This window comes from Symphalangus syndactylus, chromosome 10, assembly GCF_028878055.3.
Source record: "Symphalangus syndactylus isolate Jambi chromosome 10, NHGRI_mSymSyn1-v2.1_pri, whole genome shotgun sequence".
In the NCBI taxonomy this organism is placed as follows: Eukaryota; Metazoa; Chordata; class Mammalia; order Primates; family Hylobatidae; genus Symphalangus; species Symphalangus syndactylus.
In genome coordinates, this window is record NC_072432.2 from 112,518,904 (window position 1) to 112,543,173 (window position 24,270).

Here is a 24,270-nt window from a genome sequence, read left to right on the forward strand (position 1 = left end):
ACTCCAGCCTTTCTTTCAAAAAAAGAAAAAAAATAGAAGAGACAAAATGACAAAACATAGTGAAGAGAATGCAAAAATTAAGTTGGTAAAAAACCCAATGTAATATACTTATAATAATAAAAGTAAATATATCCATCTTAGGTTGAAGAATGTATTTTTCTATTACACTTAAAACTTGATATATGCCATGTGCAAGATAAAACTAAAACATAAGTCCCTGAAAGTAGGAATATGGGAAAATATATACTAGACAAATACTAACAAAAAAAGCTATTATATCTATATAGTTTAAGAACTGGACTTTAGGATAAAATGCAGTGTTTATTCTGCCTGCAATTCTTGTTTCCTTATTCATTCTCTGACCCTACTTCATCCAAGCATCTGCTTCAAACATTCTAGGACTTACGATAGGCCATCTCGATCTATTTTTGTCTTATTCCAACCTAACCATTCCAAAGCCCAGATGTTTGATCTTTCAGCTCTAGTAGTACCTATTATTTGTGGACCACTGATTTGGTACTTACATGATGTGTTTTAGTGTTATTTATGTACATGTGTTTCTTTAACTAAATTAGAGTATCTTAGAGCTAGAGATCATGCTTATTCTTCTTTAAATACCTCCTGTCACCTCACCCTAGGGCTTGCCATCTGGTAAAATTGTGTTACCCGGCATTATCATATAATAGAAAGTTAATAAACATGTCAGCAGTCAACTGAAAAATGGCTTCTGAAAGTGCATTAAAAGCTTTTTTTAGGATGTTTAGTGCTTTGTCAATGCTATGTATTTACATTTTCTAAGTAATCTTCCAGCCAAAATTACAAAATGGAGTTGGGGAGAGACACACACTATTGTTAAAGTGACCCAAAGCTGTGCGGGACTCTTGATGAGACCGAGACCACAATCCCCAGTAGGAGGGTGCCCCCTCTGGAGACTCCCACAGGTTTATGACTATGTGATCGCTAAGGACTGGGACCACATCTGATGAACTTTTTGCATCCACACCTGAAACAAAGTCCAACAACAATGTATAGTCAATAAGTGATTCTGCAAAGTGTGAGAGAATTAATTATGAGTCTAGGGTAATGCAACTCACTCCTGTGGCTTCAAAACAATGTATAATTGGAGTTTCTCCGTGTGTGTCTCTAGCTCATGCTTTCAGAGGGAGAGAGTGGCTGGGAAGGTGGAAGAGCCAGCTGGGCCGAGGCAGGATGCTGATGCTTACATTACACTTGGTACTCTGGGGTTAGGCGCTGATTGGAGCAAAGCTGAGTAGTGTGGATTTTGTTCTGCCAGCCGATGGTGGACTATGTTTGGAAACAAACAACAAAAGCTTAAAAGGAGATGGAGAAACACATGGAATAGATTTTCAGTACTTCTTCTGCTGGCCATCAAGAAGTAGCTGGAGTACCTTCTTTCCCATGGCAGGAAAGATAGTCTGTCTGCTGCAAACCTCATTTAAACTTACTGTTTTTTGAATAGGCAGTATATAAAGCATGTGGGGTAAAATTCAAAAGTTACAGTAGGGTATATAGGGAAAAAAAGTGTTTTCCCACCTCTGCCTATAGTTGCTCTCTCTAGAGACAACACAATTACCAGATTCCATTTATTTTTAGGTATACAAAAATATTTCATGTTTGGTATGCAAACACATGTGCATATATATATGTATTTATTTCAAATAGCTCATATAATAACATACTATACTGAATCTTGCTTTTTAACAAATTAACAGCTTATCCTGTAGTTTTTTATCTTTATCTTTAAAATCCCAGTCTCTAACAGTGTTGGTATACCAAGTGTCCGACATTTGTTTCATGTATGAATGAATGATTAATTTGATAATAGTATCTAATTCATTCATAGTGAACCCAAGAGTCACCCACCAACACATTTTATGAATGCCTTATCTTAAACCCCATCTCCAACATGCATCTTTTTTCTCCCTGTCGACATTATATTCAAATTAAATCTCAAAAAATTTATCCCATGGAAACCTTCTCTGAATATTGACTGTGTCTCCCCCAGGAGTTATTTCTAGGCACTTAATAATAGTTTACCATTACTAATTACTTAATAGTTTACTATTTTGATTGTCCTCTAAGTCTTCTGTGTTAATATTATAACCATAAATATGTGAATAGCACTCTTTTTTTTTTTTTCTTTTTGAGATGGAGTTTCGCCCTTGTTGCCCAGGCTGGAGTGCAGTGGCGTGATCTTGACTCCCTGCAACCTTCGCCTTCTAGTTTCAAGTGCTTCTCCTGTCTTAGCCTCCTGAGTAGCTGGGATTACAGGGGCCCGCCACCATGCCGGGCTAATTTTTGTATTTTCAGTAGGGATGGGGTTTCACCATATTGGCCAGGCTGGTTTCGAACTCCTGACCTCGTGATCCACCCACCTCGGCCTCCCAAAGTGCTGGAAGTACAGGCCTGAGCCACTACACCCAGCCTGAATAGCACTCTTAACAATAATTTTTTATTGAGTAGTTGTTTGTGCCAGACACTTCACTAAGCACATAATATGTATAATCTCATTAATTCCTACAACACACCTATGAAGTAAATAACATTATTATTATTGTAGCATACCTGTCATTGCCCAGCCAATATCACCTAGACTCACCTGAAGATCGTATCCAGATCCTTTCCTTATATAGCACTGTTTTCTGGCATCTTGCTGCCAGAGTGATCTCTGGAGAGTGTACTTAGCTCAAGTGGGTAGGTCAGACGTGCCAACGTATTGACATCCCAGGAGTGAAGTTTAACCAATTATGTGTGGACATTAGTGGATAAATACTTCTGCTTTCTCTCCCCTTTGTGGGACAACCTTTAGTTGTACTCCTCACAATTATTTCAGGACCCATGTATTTTGCCCACAGCAGTGAACCCCTTTTTAACTTACCCTTTATTATCTTTCATCTCTTCCCTATCTCAACTTACTACTTGCTTTCTTCCTGGAATCACCTCCCAAATAAACTCATTATGCTCAAATCTTAGTCTCAGGATTTGCTTTTGGGAAAAGCAGATTTAAGGAAATTGAGATTTAGAGTTCTTGAGTAACTTTTTCAAGTTCACCTATACATTACATGGCAGATTCAGTATATGAATCCAGAAACCATGATCAAAAGCATCATCCATTACTGCCAACTAGATGGTAGGTGCCACATAGCAGACCACTGAACATGTATGTTTCTTCCACAGTGTGTTTCAAAATGCAAGCCTAAGTCAGAACTTAATGCATACTTCTGCTGGTCAAGTCCATTTTATGTTTTGGAGTGTCTCTTTTCCACTGCGGCACATCAGAACGTGCCTTTTGGCAGCTAAACACATATGCTTATAATTTATACAGGAATTGTGTATAAAATCTCATCACACTTATCTAGTTGCTGAGTATCTTCTCCTTGTCTTTCTATAGATAGCAACTTCATCCTCGCCAATGCCCAGGTGGCTAAGGGTTTCCCCATAGTCTACTGTTCCGATGGCTTCTGCGAGCTTGCTGGATTTGCCCGAACTGAAGTCATGCAGAAGAGTTGTAGCTGCAAGTTCTTATTTGGGGTTGAAACCAATGAGCAACTGATGCTTCAAATAGAAAAGTCACTGGAGGAGAAAACAGAATTCAAAGGAGAAATTATGTTCTACAAGAAAAGCGGTGAGTTGGCTTTCTTTCGTGCTCACTGGAGAGTAGTGAGAGGCTGTCTTCTTTCAACCTAGTAATTGCTCCGCAACTCCCATTAAGGCTTAATGGCATTTCACATACATGCAGGCTGTTATAGAAGTTCCAGAAATGACTTGGATGATAGCCTTGTTTTAGCCATTAGCAGCATAAACTGCCTAGAAATTTTGAATTAGAATTATAACTCTTCAATGTCAATGAATAGTTAACATATATTAACTGACTTAATATATGTTAAAATAAAGTATGTTACTATTTTGGTAATTCTTAAATTATACGTTATGTATAATAGTTATTTGTATATTAATAACTTTTATCCAGGAGTATTTCTCAAATTTTATGCCTTTAAAGAGCTACATCTCAATTCCAGTCATTAAAGACAGAGATCTGTGTGTTCCCTGCAAAAAAGGAAGTCAGTTAAAAAAAAAAAATCGGCATATGCATTTTCTTGTCCAGTTACCTAGCCACAGAGCCTTTCTCACTATGCTCTTAAATTCTAAACACAAAACAGGAGACACATAGCATCTCATGTTAGAGTAAACTTTCTTGGGCTCCAAACTCCCTCTGGGGAAATACTAGGTCTTTTCCTGTGGCTGCAGTTTGTGACTCTCTTTTAAATGAAAGAGGATCTAGGGGTGTGTAAGGTGTCCTCAGTCCTTGAGTTCTATGTAGGAATACATATCATTAGCAAATGAGCCCTGGTACTTAGGGTAAATTCAAGAGGGACAAGTGGGAGAAACGCTAGATCAAAAATTAGAACAAATTATTATTTTCCTGGTATCCAAAATTCTCATTTTTTCTTCAATAGCTTTCCTTTTCCCTTGTAGTAACATAATCCCCTGAGTTTTAGCTAGTGCATGGCTACCAAACTAGAAAAAAATATTTCCCAGCCTTCTTTGTAATTAGGTTGAGTTTGTGACTAAAGTTTTAGGCCAAGATATATGAGAAGGAGTATTTTGTGCAATCTCTGGTAACATAACTGAAAGTGAAATTGTTTGTTCTCTAATATATCTCCTTTCCCTTTCCCGTGATGTGGACAGAACTGTGTCCTAGAAAGTAGGTATATTGAAGTCATAACCCCCAATATGATTGTATTTGGAGATAGGGCCTTTAAAAAGATAATTAGTGTTAAATGAGGCCATAAGAGTGGGGACCTAATCCAATATGACAAGAGTCGTTATAGGAAGCAGAAGAGGCACTGAGGGTGTGCACACACAAAATAAAGACCACATGAAAATACAGTAGGAAGGCAGCTGTCTGCAAGCCAAGAAGAGAGGCCTCAGGAGAAACCAAACCTGTCAGCACCGTGATCTTAGACCTCTAGCTTCCAGAGCTGTGATAAAATAAATTTCTATCGTTTAAGCTACCTAGTCCATGTTATTTTCTTATGGCAGCCCAAGCAAACTAATACGCATATGTTAAAAAGTTAAGACCGCTTAAGACGCTTTTGGGCTGAGGCAGTGGGGTTTTCTAGATACAGGATCATGTCATGCGCACACAGAGACAGTTTGACATCCTCTTTTCCTATTTGAATACCCTGTATTTCTTTCTCTTGCCTGATTGCCCTGGCCAGAACTTCCAATATTATGTTGAATAGGAGTGGTAAGAGAGAGCATCCTCGTCTTGTGCTGGTTTTCAAGGGGAATGCTTCATTGATAGGTGCAGCAAGCCACCATGGCACACGTTTACCTACATAACAAACCTGCACATCCTGCACATGTATCCTGGAAGTTAAAATGAAATAAAATTAAAAGACGAAAAGGAATTGTATATTTGAAATAGAAACAATAATGGCTAAGGTGTTGCTAAAGTTTATTTACTGGCTCTAAAAAAAAAAAAGATAGTTTCAGTTTTATTCGTTGTAACAATATTACAATGATGTTTATTCTTTCCCTTAAAAAGAAAAAGTTAAGACAAGGCTGGAAAGCCAGTTTCAACCATTTGACAAGGACAATAACATAATGAAATGCAGAGCAACAAGATAGAAGGAACCTGGGTATGTTTATAGATCCACTTTCCACCCCAGACAACAAAATTTCTATCTTGTTTTGTTGCATTTCTATCTTGTTTGAGTCACTTATTTTGGGGTCTTGTGTAACAATATTTAAATTGTACTCTAACACAGGGTTTCTCAACCTTGCCACTGTTGACATTTTGGGTCAGTAATTCTTGTGGTAGAAGGCTGTCCTGTGCAGTGTAGATGCTTAGCAGCATCCCTGGCTTCTATATCTTACTCATTACTTTGAGGTATTGAGATCAATGTCAAAAACGAGAGCCTGCGTATGGAAATGTGATCCCCTTTTGTAAGTTATTTTTCCTTGGAGGATATTCCCTGATGATGTGGATTTTGGATATACAGTAGTTATGAAGTATTGGAGACTATCTCTTTGGGACAGGATACCTCAAAACACAGTTCAGACCATTGTGTCCTTCCCACTGTCAATACATAAGGCCTACATAGCAAATATGATAAAACAAAAGGATTCCAGCTCTATGTAATTATACTATAATCATTGAAAGGAGGACTGAGATAAAAGAAAATGGAGGATGTTGCTGAGAATGCAGACTGGCAGAGAGTGATAAAGCTGTTATCCGCTGGAACAAAGGGGAAAGGATTTCCTTTGTCTGAAATATCCGCTGACTGCAGACTTGTCCTTCTTAAGATAGGCGCCTTGTGTAGGTCACTCCAAATCCATATGAGTATTTTTCTTTTTAAGCTTCTTCACAATATCCGAATCTAGGTGTCAGGACCAAACAATGGAGACTTATAGGCTAGATAGGTAGAAAGTATGGCGTACAGGTTGGGAGCAAGAATTTCTTGAGCTCAGTTTTTTAATCAGATGTCTCTGCAGCCTTAGACACACTTGGGTAGAAATCATTAAAGGCACCAGTTCCCTTTAAGCTAGTCACCATGGGGAATTGCCTGACATTCTAAGAAAACTAATTGATCCAGTTACAAGACTGAAAATTGCCATCTACCATAGGCTAATTGTACTGCATTATAGCTATTTATATAAATATCTGTCTGTAGATACAGTTGTGAGCTTTTGAAGGCACACTTCTACATCCCCAGTGCCTGAAGCCTGGGGTCTCAAACAGTGTTCATCAGATGGTAGTTTCTTAGTAAATACTTGCTGAAGGGAATTGAAATTGATTATTAGCGTATGGGTACTTAAAAATATGTCTGGATTTCTGGTTTTAAAAAATATGCTTATGACTTCAAGTGTCCTCCTTCCTTTCTTCAAGGATCATTTTCTTTTAATATGCTTTAGAAAGCAGATGCTTATCTTATCCTTCCCAGATACGTTTTGACATTCTGTGATTGTGCTGCTTTGCCTATTTGTTCCTTAATGCTATGATTGCTCTCCTGACCTTACAGAAAAAGTGATAGGGAAAAAGCTATCCAATACAATTTCTCCATGCTTCAGAGCTATAAAACCACATAGTGGGAGATCATCTCTGGTTTTCCCTGTTCTTTCTCGTTATCCTTCAAGCTGAGATGGACACACTGAGATGTCATGTCCTATTTGTTTTCTTCCTCACTCTAGCTTGTTGGCAGAACTTTAATATCAACAAGTTGTGTCTTCTCTAATAGCATGAAAGACCATCATGATTGGATCTACCAGCCTTAGCTTTCATATGTTTATCTTAACGTATCTATCCTCTCTACAGAAAGCTAATTTTGCAAACCTAGTTGCATATTAGTAGGTCCAATATCATCAGTTTCCTGGAAAGAAAAACGTAGAGAACAAAGATTTAAGGTTGTTCTTAGGATAATATTCCCAATTCTGCAAAAAATATTATTGTGGTGTATTAGTTTGTTAGGGTTACCATTATAAAGTACCACAAACTGAGTGGCTTAAACAACAGAAATGTGTTATCTCATAGTTCTGGAAGCTAGTAGTTCCTCTAGATGTTAGCTGGGTTGGTTCCTTCTGAGGGATGTGAGAAAGAATCTGTCCCATGCCTTTCACTTTGGTGGTGGTGGTTTGCTGGAAACCTTTGGTGATCCTTGGCCTGTAGAGTGTCACCCAGATCTCTGCCTTCATCTTTACATATAGGTTTCCCTATGTGATGGTCTGTGTCCAAATTTTCCCTTTTAAATGAGGATATCAGTCACATTGGATTTGGTCCTACTCTAATGACCTCCTTTTAACTTGATTACCTCTGTAAAGACCCTATCTTCAAAAAAGGTCCCATTTTGAGGTACTGGGGATTAGACTGCAACATATCTTTTGGGGAAGATAAAATTCAACCTAAAACATCTAGTTACATTTATATTGAATAGATTAGAAGTTAAGTCATTTGCCCAAGATTACAAACTAGTAAATAAAAAACCCCAAATGCATAAACATTCTTGCTTGACTTCAAGGTCCTTGTTCTTAAGCCACTGATTCTCTGTGGAGGTGGAGATGCTACCATCTCCCAGGAAAGTTTGCAAATCTCTGGAGGTTTTTGACTCAGTAATTAGGAGAATGCTTTTGTCATTTATTGGGCAAGAGTCAGAGCTGCTAAATATACTGTAAGGTGTGGAATGATCTTGCAATTGAAGAATTGTCCAGTTTCTTGCATGACTTTCTAATGTCCAGTCAGACTTTCCAGGACATGAAACACTGGATTCTAATTACCTGAATCCTGAACTTAACATGCAAAGTGCTTTTTGAAAGGATTTATTTCCCACTGAATTTTCAAAAATAAAACCATAGTGTAAGTGAATGAAGATTGAGCTTTATCACATTCAGAATTTCACCATGTAAGAGAATCTTAGTGGCTCACAGCACTTGTTGGTCTGATGGAGCGCATATTCAGGTGTTCTGCACTCAGAGGCATAGCATTTGCAGTGATTCTACATACTGGTCCAATTATGCAACTGTTTTATTATATCTTCTGCTCTAGTTGGTCATACCTCAGCATTTCTTGTTGAGATATATATTGCAGAGTAAATAACTTCATTTTTATTTTCTGTTTCTCTCTCTCTCTCTCTCTATATATATATATGTATATTTGAAAATAATGTGTATAGGTAGGCAAGTTTTGTTATGATGATTTTTATTTCTAAATAGTAAAAAAGGAAATACAACTATTTATTTTAAAAGAGAATCTTGGGTTTTGATAAGGTTATGGATAACTCTGTACTCACAAACGCATTCATTCTCACGTCGCCATCAAGATTTGCCATTTCCATGTTTATACCTCCTGAGCTATTGCTTACTTGATGTTTTTCTTTATTCTGATTCACTGTTTCATTTTACTTAAATAAATTGTAAGCAAAAGAAAACTAAGCCACTACCATGAAAACAAAACCAGGATCACTAACTTCAAATAGAAGGCAAACATAAATAAATATTAAATGAAAACATTGCTTTTAAGCTTTTTTGTAAATTAGAAAAGTAAAAAGTATACTGGGAAATCCAAGTAATAATAGACCTAATCAATTTTATTATGCCAACCAGCATATATGTTATTTTATTTAATTTTCCCAGTAACCCTTCAAATAAATATGGATCATCTCCTATTTACAGATGAGGAAACTATGATGTAGAAAAATGACTTATACACAGGTCTAAATGTTATGTCATGAACAGGTCCCAATTTGTTGCCCCAGTCATTGTCCCTTATTTTATTTACAGATTGATGCACTTCAATTTATTTATTTTTACATTTTAAAATTTAATTATCTGATGACATAGTAAAATGCCCCAAAAAGCCCAATTCTTTTTAATATGTTAGGTATTCAATTGTTTGTGAAATGGATATATGGATACATACACACATATATATGTACGTATATATATATATGCATATATCTGTGTGTTTACACTCACACACACACACACACACACACTTGTTACAGCAAAAATAATTTATTTATAATTAACTGCCTTTCTTTTTTAAGGGAGAATGCCTCCAAAGGGGGAACCTCTGTTTACAAGCTGGATATGTATGAAGCAAATCTCAAACTGACCTAAGCTGTTGAATAAATAAAAACTGTTGTGTGGAAATAGGGAGGGCTGAAGACGCTTCTTTAGCATTGGGATGGGTAGAGGAAAAAAAAGAATAACTGTGAAAGATAGGAAGAAAAGAGGAGAAAAGGGGAGAGAGCAAAGGAAATAAATGGGGAAACGTGGTGATCTCATGGTATTTTATCCATCAACATGTCTAAAGGTAAATTTGATATGCTAGCTGCATATTTTAGCTTCAAATACACGTTTTAATTAATATGTACATATTCAAATGTAAGATATTTATGTTTTCCCCTTAAAATAATCTTGTGTACCACCAGAATTATTCGTACCACTATTTGGGCAACACGCTATGTTCATGCAAGTGTACACATAAGCTGTCTGAATCAGGTATATTCATATTCAGTCTTACGATTTCAGATCATGATAAAAGCAAAAAGGAAGCAAATTTCTTCATAACCTTCCTCTTTTACAATGAGCTATTCATGACAGATAATTACAGTAAGAAACATTACTTACTTAAAAAAATTTTTATTGTGTATATTTAATATATATATTACTCTATAGGATATATATATATATATATATATATATATATATATATATATATAGTAAAATGGTTACTGGGTGGAACAAATTAACATATCCATTATCTCACATAGTTACCCACTTCCACCCCTGTAGCAAGAGCAGCTGTAAGCTACTCATTTAGCAAAAATCCCAAGTACAACACACTATTATTAACTATAGTCTTCTTGTTGTACATTAAATCTTTCAACTTGTTCATGCTGCATATTTGCTGTTTTGTATCCTTTGGACTGCATCCCCCCAAATTCTTCTCCCCACCCCAATGTTAACCAATGTTTTGTTCTTTGTCTCTATATATTTGATCTGTTTTTCACCTTATGATTCCATATATAAGTGAGATAATGCAAGTTTTCTTTCTGTGTCTGGCTTATTTAGCTCAGTATAATGTTCTCCAGCTTACATCTATGTTGTGACAAATGGCAGGATCTCCTCCGTTTTTAAGGCTGAATAATATTCATATATTTAAATATATATATCAGTTTCTTTATCAAGTTTTTCTATTGATGGACACCTAAGTTTTTTCCGTATCTTGGCTGTTGTGATTAGTGCTGCAATGAACATGGGAGTGCAGATATCTTTTTCTTTTAATATATACTCATAAGACAGATTTCTGGGTCATATGGTAGTTCTATTTTTAATTTATTTAGGAACCCCCATACTGTTTTTCATAATGGCTTCACCAATCTACATTCCTACCAACAGTTTAGAAGGGTTCCCTTTTCTCTGCACCCCTGCCAACACTTGTTATCTAATGTCTTTTTGATAATAGCCATCCTAATGGTGTGAGATGATATTGCCTAGTGGTTTTAATTTGCATTTCCCTGATGATTAGTGATGTGGAACACCATTTTATATATCTATTGGTCATTTTTATGTCATCTTTGGAGAAGTATTTATTCAAGTCCTTTGCTTATTTTTTATTTGTGTTATATGTTTCCTTGCCATTGAGTTGTACGTGTTCTTTATCAGTCTTGGATATTGACCTCTTCTCTGATGTGTGGTTTGAAATTTGTTTTCTCAATTTGTAGGTTACCTTTTCATTTTGTTGACTGTTTCCCTTGCTATGCAGAAGTTTTTTAGTTTGACGTAGTCCTGTTTATTTAATTTTTGCTTTTGTAGACTGAACTTTTGGTGTAAGATTCAAGAAATCATTGCCAAGACCAATGTCTTGGAGAGGAGCTTTTCCTCCTCTATATTTTCTGCTAAGTGTTTTATGGTTTCAGGTCTTATATTTAGGTATTTTTTATTGATTTTCAGTTGAATTTTGTGTATGGTATATGATATGGATCCAATTTTATTCTTTGGAATGTGGAAGTCCAGTTTTTATTCCCAGTATCATTTATTGAAGAGATTTTCCTTATCCTGTTGTGTCTTTTTGATGTCCTTGTCAAAATTAGTTCACCATATATGTTTGGATTTATATCTGGGCTCTCTATTCTGTTTCCCTGTTCTTTGTTTTTAATGCCTGCACTATTACATTTTTATTACTATAGCTTTATAATATAATTTTAAATCAGGAAGTCAGATGCTGCCAACCTTTTTTTTTCTTTGATCAGAATCATTTTGACTATTTCGGGTCTTTGGTGGTTCCATATGAATTTTAGGATTATTTTCTGTCTGTGAATATGTCATTGAGATTTTAATAGGAATTGCATTGAATCTATATATTGTGTTGGGTAGTATGGGCATTTTAACAATATTAATTCTTCCAGTCCATGAGCATGGACTATCTTTCCATTATTAGTCTCCTCTTCAGTGTCTTTCATCAGTGTCGTATAGCTTTCAGTGTAGATATCTTTCTCATCCATTATTTTGCTTCTAACACTAAGAAGATATTCTTAATGAGTTCTTTTACATTTAGTTATTCAATATGACTGGAAGATTTTTAGAATATTTGATTATGTCATCTAGTTATTTCAGAATTGGAACTCAAAATAGGAAAAGAGACAATGATTTGGGTTGTAAAATTTCAGAGTATTCCCAAAATAACAATTTTAAATTTGAAGCACATGTGACTTCCCCATTTGGCTGTTAAGTAATGGGCTCGTAGCATTGCATATGGAATGTTTTCACTTAACATACAAATTTCAGAGCAAAAGATGTCATGCCCACCCATTTAATAAATGAACAACAGCAAGAATGTACTTTTAAATAGAATATGTTGTATCCAAATGAGTGTTTTTTTGAATACCAGAGTTCCCAGCATGGACAACACTTGTAGTTGCTTCAGAATTTCACCACGTCTAAAGAACCAAGAATTAATTTTATCAAGAGCTAGTGAAACCAGGCTTGAGATCACACAAAATAAAAAGATAGTTTATTCTAAGATTGAGTGAGACCTGGGGAGAAAGGAAATATCATTCTGAGCAAAACAAAATTATCTTTCCACCTAGCCCTCCCATTGATTCAAACCAGAGTCCAAGCCAAGAGAAAGGCAATACAACAGCAAATGCAATATTTTTTTATAAAGTTCTCCTCAGGCTGTTGAGAATGTTAAAGTCATTAGCACCATGGGCATTAGGCTTATATAAATGGTGGCCTTGGCAGCAACTGAAAGCATCCAAGTGAGCCTGGAGGACAGTATAAAACTTAGATTCTTACTTCTTTGGAAGCCAAGAGGACTAGATTATAGGGACATTTCCTCTGAGTGTTAGAAGTACTTGTGAAGAGCCCCAAGGAGACTTGGTTTCCTGAATATGAGACCTTGTAATATTTTTCCTGTGTAATATATATGACCATATTTTTACTCACTGGGTTATAGAGTCAAACTCAAAACAGTTTATCTAGTGTTACAGTTATGACAAACTACCTTAGGACCTAGCAACTTAAAATAACAATAACTATATCTTACAATTTTGTGGGTCAGGAATTTAAGTTGGCCATGGGCAACTAATTATTCTTCCATGTGGAGTTAGCAGAGGTTGGTATTTGATGGTGTTCAGTGGGGAAATGCACCTGTTTGGAAGGTATAAGATGGCTTCACTCATGTATGACATCTTGAAAGGCTGAAATCAGTTGAGACAGTGAACCAAAGTGCCTACCCAAGGCCTCGTCAGCATGGTGGGTTTGGGTAGTCGCTAGTCTGGTAGTCTAGTGTTTCATGAACCAGGCAGAAGCTGCAAGAATTTTTGTGACCTCATCTAGGAGGTTACATAGCATAACTTCTGCCATACCATACTGAGTGGGGCAGCCACAATTCCACTCAGATTCATGGGAAGGAGACCAAAATTCTACCTCTTGATAAGAAGAGTGTCAAAGAATGTGAAGTTGTGTTGTACAACTTCAATATCTAGTTTCATAGAAACACATTTGGGGATGAGTGTGTGTGTAGCAACACACAAGAGAGCATTTGGTTCTGAAGCTTATAAAATTTGCAGTTTTCATAAAGTCTATAGGGCCACCAAACAGTTACGATGCTTCTTTCAACTAAGTGTATTCGAAAATGTTGGGTCAGATTATTGTGACTACTCTCAATTGCTTTCTCCAGCTTGATTCATCTGAAGCCTTACCTGAGACTTTGCATGCCCTCAAATAGAAAGCATGCATTGTTCTTTATGTTAAAAGATTTTATGAAGATTCTCCAATATACATTTTCAGTCTTGATAGGAGATTAATATTTTATATTTGCCTCTTAGGCCTTTTGCATTCAAGAGGTGAATCTCACAAATGCATTTATGGAAGACAACTTCAAAGTCATGGTAACAGGAAGGCAAAGGGTTGAGGAAGTACGTGTGCTGAAGGTAGCACATACAGCCTGTATGGAGAGTCTGTCTTGCAGTTTATCTTTCTATTTGCACATAAGCTTTGTATTTGTAAACATAGGCAGTCTGTCTTTTCTTTTCGTCTATCTGAACAAGCTACTCTGAGAGAGCCTATTCTTTTCCTATGGTCATGACTAAAGTTGCATTGTTTAATCAATGAGCAGAGGTTTTACATAAGTCCAGCTTTTGAAGTGCTCTTCACTGACCCACGCTCTGCAGCCAGAATGATGAGAAGAAAGTGAGACAAACGTAGAGATCAGGTCACAGTGCATTCATCAGAAACTGCTTAGCTTAGCTTGTTCTGCTTAGATTTAGTGTTCAGTGATACTGCCTAACTAGATTCCTCCATACTTTCACTTCTTCAAAGTCAGCCTTAGCACCTACCTGACTTAGCACAGACAACTTCATAAAATAGAAACAGCTAACATTTACTGGGTGTTCACTGTGGGCCAAGCTCTGTGCTCTGCTCTTTGCCTGTGTTGTTGCTTCAATTTAATCCTCTCATCAACCCTTTGAGGTATATCCTATTACTATCATATTTCACAGTTAAAGATACTGATTCACAGAGAAGTTAAGTGGGAGTGCTGGGATCCAAGTCCTGGCAATTCTGATTCCTGACCCCTTGTACTCTGAAATACTAAGTCATGCTCATGCACCTGGCAAACCTAAGCTTTCTACCTAGGAAGCCCATGACACTCCCTCACCTGCCCTTAGTCTATGACAGTGGATGGTAGGCATGCCAGGGACTATACATACCCCTTGGGGTGAGTGATTGACAAACTATCAAGGAAGGATTAGCTCAATAATAGCTAGAATCAGAACGTTTTGGAGTAGAATCTCAGCTCTCTACCATTCAGTAGGTATGTATCCTAGTTCAGTGACTTTGCTTGTTTGAGCCTCAGCTTGATCTTCACTAAAATAGAGATCCAATATCATCCTTATAGATGTCTTACGAAGGGCCAAATGAGATAACCATTTTTCAGCACACATTATCAGGAACAGCCACATAATGTGCAAATGAAAGTGCAGAAGCCTTTGTTAAAAAGTTGCTAAAAATTTCAAGACAGCACCAGCAGAGCATTAAATGAAAGCATGGGGCCTTTATAAGCATGCGGTCTATGTGACTGCACAGACCGCATGCCCATGAGAGTGGCCTTGTACATCATAGCCATTTAATGAATATTCTTTCCACCCCTGATATTCTTCCCACCAGAAGAACCTGCCTGCTCCCATTTTTCAGAGTGCTGGATCCTCAGAACCTCACATTAAGGAGCCTGGAATCTAATGCTTGGACCTTGGCTAACTCTGAACCCTGGCCTGTGGGCTGGTTTCTAGTTTTCCCTTACCTTATCAGAAAGCCATGAATATCTATCCATCTTCAACAAGATCCCACAAAAGTTTTGTGAGGTCTTAGCCAAGAGGACCTATGTCTCTTGAGTTGGACAGGAATTATAAAATTAACACAAAATTTACATCATTTACACATGCTTAAACTATACTAGCAACATGAATAATTATATAATATCAACTGGCTACAATTATATTAAAACAGTGCTTTAGTTTTCAGTGATGAGCCTTTACTCTATGTCATCCATCAAATTTACGCAATCACTGGCACTAGAAATTCATGCTTCCTGACACTGTCTTAGGTCAGACCCTCACAATTTTGGTCCAGAGCTACAATAACTCATCTCAATCTGCAGACCAACCTCCAGTTGTGCACCCTCAAGTCTTTTCTCCTCACTGTCTCCAAAGCTGCCTTCGTGAAGTGTGTCCTGCAATCCCCAAGTGTGCCTCTCCACAAAACACATGCTACTGTCTTATGACAGAGCCTTCAGGAGTTCCTCATTGCCTTTCAGGATAAATAAAAACTCTTCACTCTGGCATATAAAGCCATTCATGAGCTAGTCCCAACCTACAGTCTCTTTAAACTCATCCTTCCCTGTTTCTATCCTCCCTGTTCCCTTCATTTCTCATCATTCCCATGTCAGCACATCCCAGACTTCAGCCTAATTATTTTATAGTTTTGTTTTTTAAAAAATCTTCCATATTCTAACTTGCCTTGTGCCTTTGTACTCGGTGTTCCCCCTGCCAGGAATGCTACTCCCCACTTCCAAATTCCGTCCTCATATTAAGCTAATAAAACTGTTGAGATTCAATTCAAGCCTATTTCATCTGTGAGTCTTTCAACTATGACCTTCTGTTTCACACGATGTTTCCATGCATCACAGTAGGCACCACCTTGTGTTATAACTTTCTCTTTATACATCTCTGTTTCATTATGCATGTTTGAGGGTGACATTGGTACCATATTAATCTTGTTATCTACAGTGCCTAGAATAGTTCCTGATACATAGTAAATGCTATTTGCTGAATGGGCGAATGAATAAATAGTTTTTCTTGCTGTTTCAATTGAAGCCCTATATTGCTTCCATGTTAGAATAGCCTTGAGATGTTGTATACGTCTCTCTATATTCTCATATAAACTCATTTTGCTTTTCTATTTCAACTTTATGGTTACCTTTCCTCCAAAGAAAGACCTCTGACCTCATCCTTCACTTTTCTATTACTAGACATTAGTTCCTTTGCTGGAATATTTTATTTTTCTCTCCTTAGAGAACACATTTCAATTCTCTGTCTTACACAGAGAGAGGGATTGGTGTTCTGGAGTTTTCTGCTGGGTTGATAAATTAACATCTGTTTGTATGGGAAGTGACCGGGTTGTTCTAAGGCATTTTAATTCAGGCATGTAGACTGGGGTCTGAAGGATTATTCATTGACATCTCTCTGCTCTGCCTCAGTCCTGTCTGTCACAGCTGCCTCTGGGAGGTTGGGCCAATAAAGGCACAAAGGAGGTAAACAAAAAAGGCAGCTGAGAGAAGTGAGTGTGTCCCCTGAGCATGCTGGCAAGAAAAGGCCAGGGGAAAGCACCTGAGAAGACAGCCGCTAGAATGCAGCTGATGCCAGCAACTTGCACACAACTCAGAAATCCCCATGCCTGATGATGGAGACAATGGGACCACTCTGAATGTGAAAAGAATAAGTATTTTACTCTACCTAGAAACTTTGGCATGTAAATAGCTCTGAAGGCTGAAATTGCTCTCTAAGAAGTAGTTCAGTGTTGGCCTTTAGCAACTTTGCAGGATGTTCGAAGGAATTCACATTTTCAGATGCATATTTGAGAAGAAAAATGTAGTAAAAATTATCATAGAAAGCATTTTTAACCATTTCTAGTGGGTTAGAATGGAAAAAAATATGACCTTTGTGTGTGAAGGCTCGAGTTTGAGTCCTTGCACAGTCACCAAGGTGCTGTAGGTGATCTTAGCCAAGCTGTTTAACCCTATAATATCTAATCTTGCCTGTAAGAGGCAAGCAGAAATATTTAGCTCTTAAAAGCATTTAAGAGAATCAGATAAAGTAAGCTATAGAAAATATAAAGAAACACATAAATGCTTGTTATATTGACTCTCAGAGTCTACATTCATATCTACCAGACCAAAAGGCTTCTGTCCCTTATGAACTGTGTGATTTTGAGCAATTAACTTCAACTTCCCGAGCCTCAGTTTTCTCTTCTGTAATATGGCAATAACAGTAATAGCATCTGTTTCATAGGCTTAAGTGAAGTGTAAAGTGCCTTGCACAGTGTCTGACACATAACATGTGCTCAGTAAGTGTTAACTGTCACTCTTGTAACCAATAGTATTACTATTACAAAGTTTGAATTCATCTTATAATAATTTAGTTCATTATCTGAACACAGAGTTTAGAGTACCTGTTATGTTTGGGTCAGTCCCTCTGTTTTGCACCTAAGAGAGTACAAGAAAAGGGAAAACATAAACCTTGCCCTCCTGTACCTTATGGTCTATTAAGAGAGAAGGACTAATCAAATAATCACACAAACATATTAGGAAGTTTGAAGGCAAGTTGCAGGCTCCTGTGGTAGAGAATAACAGGGGGATCTGACCAAATATGGCGTTCAAGGAAAACTTCATCAAGGAAATGATATTTGAGTTGACTTTTGAAGGATGAGCAGAAATTGACTAATGGAGGAAAGAATGAAAGCATTCTAGTCAAAGAGAGCCATGTATGCAAAGTTCCTGGGAGAGACTATCTTATTTGAGACATGGAGGGAAGGCCAGTTTAGCTGGAGGGCAGATAGCTGTGTATCACATAGGAGAAGGTAGGTAAACCAAGTTAGATCACTTGGGATTTTGTCAACTATGCTCAGGCTGTTGAGAGTCAACTTAGTGCAGTCAAAGTATTTCAAGCAGGAAAGTCACATGATGAAAATTTCATTTAACAAAGAACATTTTTGCGCCATATGAGTAATCCACATAAGAGATGATGGTCATTAAGGCAGGTCTTACTCAGAGTATGATCTGAAGACCAGCAGCATCAGCATACCCTGGGATTTATTGAGTGCCACCCAGACCTACAAATCAAATCTGGGGATGGGGCCCAGCACTCATTGAGAAATTTTGGGAAAGTAAAGACTTTTCACAAGCACTCCAGGTGATTCTGATGCTCACTAAAGGTTGAGAAGCCATGGCTTGGTCTAGGATTTAGCCAGTGAACCAATTTCAGAGGTTATCTACTAGAATTGACAAGATTTGGCAATATCTTTACTTTGAGAAATGAGAAAGAAGGAAGCATCAAGAATGACTCTAAATTGTGCATCTAAAGAAACCATCTAATCTGACTTTTTATACTTTGTTGTGTGTATAGATATATCTGTTTTGAGATTAGAGAAGATGAAGGACTAGGGTGTGGATTTTGGTTTACATGTGTTTGTTTGTTTAAGCATGTACTAATCCACAGAGCACTGTTGATAAGATCTAAGAAGCATCATTATAAAAAATGACTTCAGATGAAAAAAATAACTTATAACTTGGACCATCTCAACCAATTGGCAATATAAGCAAATTATCACTGGAGACCTCATATCCTCTATGATAAGGAGAGCTATTTTTCTTTAAGTCTTTACTTTCCCAAAATTTCTCAATTTTGAGTCCCCTAAATTATCTTTTGAAACATCATGTTCCACTATTTTTAAAAAAATACCTTTTCAGAACTATACTGGGAGTGAAACAGTAAAAGAAATCTTGTTTAAAATGCTACTACGATAATATACTATTAAAAGGATAAACATTAAACTCAGAATGTGTTTTGAGATTAAAAAAAGTCGCTGACCACCTAAGATTGTTACACTCCATATAATGTCTATAATGATTTTTTAAAGGTGCCTATTCTTTTTCACGCATATAAGAGATAGCCAGAGTGGACATTTCTCACGTTTTTAACTTTCTAGTTGCTTTGATCTGACTCTGTATAGACTCAGACCACAATCTCCATTTCACTTCTTTAGACCCCTGATTTACATATCTTTTGCTTTGTAATGCAGCTGAGAAAGCTCCTACTCAGTGCCATAATTCCCAAAGCAGCTTCAGCTCATGGATTTCAAAGTAAAAGCCTTATCAGAGATCCCTCTAGGCCGTTGGTGGCCAACCCTATTTTTCAAGTGAAGGAGAGTTAATTATATGCTCAATATCAAATTGGAAAGAAAATGACTAGCCTTTATTTAGGAAAATAGTGTTGTCTGATTGGATGATCTTTTACAAGACACCACTATGACATAGTCTAGGCTCCTTCTCAAGAAAAACTGTCTATATGATTTTTACACTAACAAATAGTGCTTCTTATATACTTTGGTAGTATACAGTCTTCTTAAATCTCCAAAGAATCAAGAATTAACTCCTAGTGTACAGTAATCTTTAGGCTTCTACATCAAATATTGGCTAATTATGACCTGTATCTGGCAGGATGCCTGTTTTTCCAAATGAAGTTTTACTGGTAAACTGCCATGCTCAGTTTTTAATGTATTGGCTATTACTCCAAAAGCAAAGTTGAGTAGTTGAGACAGAGACCATATGCACTGTAAAGCCAAAAATATTTCCTCTCTGGTCCTTTACAGAACAAGTTTGCTGACCTTTGAAGATGAATAACCAAATCTGTTAGGTTGCATACCCAATTGGAACCCTCACAATTTAGAAGGATTCTGAATTTTCATTTCTTAATGACACATATGGTCTCAAAATGTATTTTTTTTTCTGTTGTAGGAAAATGCCTGTAATCATATGGGAAAATGTTTTGCACAAATTTATTTTTCACAAAACAATTTCTGTCTTAGAGCAGGTGTCTGGTGAGTAATGCAAGGATAAGCTTATTGGTGCTGATACCTCACCTGAGTAGTCTGAGTACAGTGATGCCTACCTGGACACCGGATTTTGGCCTCAAGTTCTAGTGAGGTGCCCACTTTATTTTAGGAGAGAAGCAGTAAGTTGAGGAAGATGTCTGTTTTGCCTCACATGTCTGCCAAGTTGTGACTCAGGGCAATCTGGCACAGTGTTCGCAAGTCTTCGTTAAGAGTTGAGTTTGCACAGTGGAAGAAATGTTCAGTATGTTTGTTGTCTGCATATTCTTGGAAAGTGCTAAATTGCCACCTAAAACTGTAATCATATATTTATACACTGGAGAATTGTCATGAGATCCTTAACCATTTCTTTTTACTTCTTTTCTTATTTCCAAATTCTCATCTCAATATTTCTGCTTTCTTACATAGGATGTATTTTTCATTCATTTCACTGTATTTGTCTAACCTTTTAAACACAAATTCTGAAACTATTTCTGAAACTAATTTCTTAAAAAGGACTATATCAAAGTTGAATTTGTTACATGTCCTAGCTTATGTCATCAATAAAATAATAGCAATATGTGAACCATAATTTTTCCTTTTTAATATATCAAAAATAGATAGTTCACTCCTGTGATAATGATTCCTTTGGTAATTTCTTTTAACGTGTTGAAATTCACTGTGTTTTGGCAGAAAGCTTGTGAAACTGAGAGTCATATGATTTGAGGTCTAGTCCCAACTCTTAAAACAATTAACATTTTTGACTTCAGTTTACTGAACCACTCTGAACTCATGATTTTCATCTTTACAATAAACAGTTCCATCTCATCATTTTTAAGATCTTTTTTAACTCGAGCAATCTGAAATGTCTGTGTGTGTTTCAACTTAATATTATATTAGATGTTCAAAGAATTCTCCATTTTTAAAGTGGAGTATGATATGTGTTTCCTTCATTTAACAATGAAATGTTCCATACATACACAAAAGAGAAATTATTGCAACAAATATCCACTTTACACCACCACCTAACTTTAAGATATATTAAAACTAAGCCATAATTGTCCATGGTTGTTTTTATGGTTAAATAAATAAAGCATTACATATACAGGTAAAGCCCTTACTTTATATAACTATTTAAAATGCATATAATACTTCACAGCTCTTAACCCTGGCCTGCTCAAAGCTCTTAACCATGAGAATTAGCCATATATCCAGTATGCAGATGTGGTATGAACAGGTGTAAAATTATACCTGAGAATATTCAGCAAGTAAATGGCAAAATAAATGACTATTATTTCCAGTCTTAGAAGATGAATCCAGGGACTTGACTACATGCAACGCCATCTAAATCCTGCATATTCGTGTTACATCTTGACTCTTTTCTAAAGTTACAGTTTTGTATTTAGCATTCTTTGGAAGTAACACAAATTGGTTCTGATCATCTTAAGCAAAAATAATAATTTATTGAAAAATATATGGCAGAACTTATCGAATCAAAGAAATTAATGAGAATCTAAGCCTTGAAAAAGACAAAAAGCAGTAGGGTTCTGTAAGTTCTAGGTAGCGACAGTAATTGGAAAGGTTTTTCCAGGCTTCATTATTGAATGAACATAATTCCTTCATTTTTGACCTTGGATTCATCAAATCAAGATTAAAATTACCAGAAGAGAAAGACTGATTGCTTCATTTTGGATGATTTGCCCATTCCTCCAGTGAGGGTTTGCAGAGCACCAGTTGATTCTACCAAGGCTGCATGCAGAAAGGAGGTTTGATTCCCAGTAAAATTTCAAGGTACAATGACAAGAGGAAGGGGGCACAGATGATATTCTGCCAAAAATATGAGAGGTAAACTATACTAATTGTGTCACCTCAGAATGTAGCTGTCGTCTCTCTGATTACAGGAGAGTAATTGGCTGATGGCCCCAGCTGCGGTGCTCTGAAACGCATCACCGGATCAGCCAAAGTTTTCATGGGCTGCTTCCAGCCACTGACTGAGTGAGGCAGAGTTGCTAAGACGGGTCTGTTCCTGGGAAATGAGGAACTGCTGCAATCTAGACGCTTCCTTTCATTCAGTTTTTCTTCCTTCTTCTCTCCTTCACTTGACATCAAAACCGCATCATGGTCTTCTCATAGTTTGCTTCTAAGAAGACCTCGTATAACACACAAATAGTTCATTAATATTCAAAAGCAACATTAAGTAGCATTTTCATGAATAATTCTTTAAGAATGTCATGCTACAATCCTACACCCTCTTCTCCCACACTTTCCTACATTTCTCCTTTTACCCTGCTCTCCTTTTTCTTTTTTCCTATAGCATTTAAGACCTTCTAATAAACTATATAATTTGCTTATATATTGCATTTATAATTTATTGCTTTTCACTCCAATTAGAATATAAGTCCTTTCAGGGATAAGACAGAGATCTATTCTGTTTTGTTCAGTGATGTATCCAAACAGTTAACAACAGTGCCTGCCATTGCAGGCACTCAATAAATATGTACTGAATGAATGAATAACTTTATGTCCAATTGCTTGCAATGTAATTTCCAAATGGTTTCTTTTGGATCCTAAACTAGATAATCCCAGAGTCCCAGATCCTCATAACAATGTTGAGTTCATACAGACATTATGTTTATTGGAACCAACAATTATTCTCATTGCTCTGCAAAGGCCATAGATTCCTCCAACTAAAGCCTTGTGCAGTTAGAGAGGGTTAACTTAATCCTCAAATTCTCATTTAAAGCAAGTTATTTCTCACTGAACAATTGCAAGTTTGAAGAAATCTTAAATTGCTTTTCTTTAAAGTATCAAGAGAGTGGGTTTGTTTCAGTGCCTTGTTCTCACAAAGAAGTGGCTTAGAAGTAGCAATCATGAAACCAAACCTGTCAGATCAGACATTTTTCTGGTCACTACCAATTGTCCATCACATGTGGCCTTCTTTTCTCCAAAGGATCATTGAAAAGATAGAGCCATGACTCAGATGTTAATTGGGGCTCAGTTCTCTTTGCTATTTCCAGTCTTAGCAGATGAATCTAGGGGATGTTGCTCTGCATCCTACACAGAGCTGCCATGGTATACAGATCACCATTTCTGAAGCTTCCTAAGAGAGTAAGAAGCAAAAACATACTGGGAGGCAGAAGCATGCAGAAGCTTTGTGAATGAGGTCAGAATATGGTGCCTTGTATGTTAGCAACTTAGGTAACTACACTTAGATACTGTAATCACAAGCTTGTATAAGTACATTTTCTCTGTCTCAACCTGGGACTGGCAGCAGCACCAGTGGTGTTTTTCTGATCCCAGTCTCATTGGATACTCAAGCAAATTTAAAAATTAACACCACATATACCTTAATGAAGGGTGTTTTTCAGTCTTAAACTAAAATAGCTGAATCTTGTTTTAAATAGTGGTTCTACTCTTATTCTTGGTTTGAGAGTGAAATTCTTTTTATTATAAAAAGGCTTTACTGCATTTTTTTCACTTTAAATAGGATATTTTTTAGAGCATGTGTATAATCATGTCCTATAGTATATGTAGAAAGGAGAATCAAATTGACTCGAAACTCAATGTTTAAAACATTGTCCATAGAAGAGGATCATTCCCAGAATATTACATTAATAGTAAGGCAGAATTAGAAAATCAAACTCAGACTTGTGTTTAAGTTCCATTTCGTCACAGGACTATTGTGTGACCTGAAGAAAATACTACACATCTCAATCTCCATAATTGTAAAATATAGTTCAGTGCAGCAATATGTTGGTCAGGTTGATCAATGGGAAACTGAGATATAATACATGCAAGACGTGTTGCACAATGTTAGCACATAATACACTCTTAATAGAGTACAGCAATCACTAGGTTCTTGCTGTGTGTGTTATTTTCAGGGCCTCTTTATCTCCATTTCTCATTGGACTGTACTCCATTGTTCCATTTCCTACTATAAAGCTGTTGCTGCTGAATTTGTGTTTAACTGTACATGGAAACTCCTTTCAATTGTAGGTAAGAATTATCTGTGTTTACCATGACAATAAATTTGGTTTTCTTAAAGCAAGTATTAGTTCTACTGGTCAATAACTCCAGTTAATTTGTTGAGCAAGGATG

The 24,270-nt window shown here is 36.7% G+C and overlaps 1 protein-coding gene across 1 annotated transcript in view; it reads left to right on the forward strand.

Moving 5' to 3' along the window:
* Window positions 1-24,270, forward strand: part of KCNH8 (potassium voltage-gated channel subfamily H member 8) — a 373,450-nt gene that overhangs the window by 93,852 nt on the left and 255,328 nt on the right. The window contains exon 2 of the mRNA XM_055295551.2: window positions 3,413-3,646. Within this exon, the coding sequence (XP_055151526.1) occupies window positions 3,413-3,646 (234 nt within the window). The remainder of the gene's footprint in view (window positions 1-3,412; window positions 3,647-24,270) is intronic.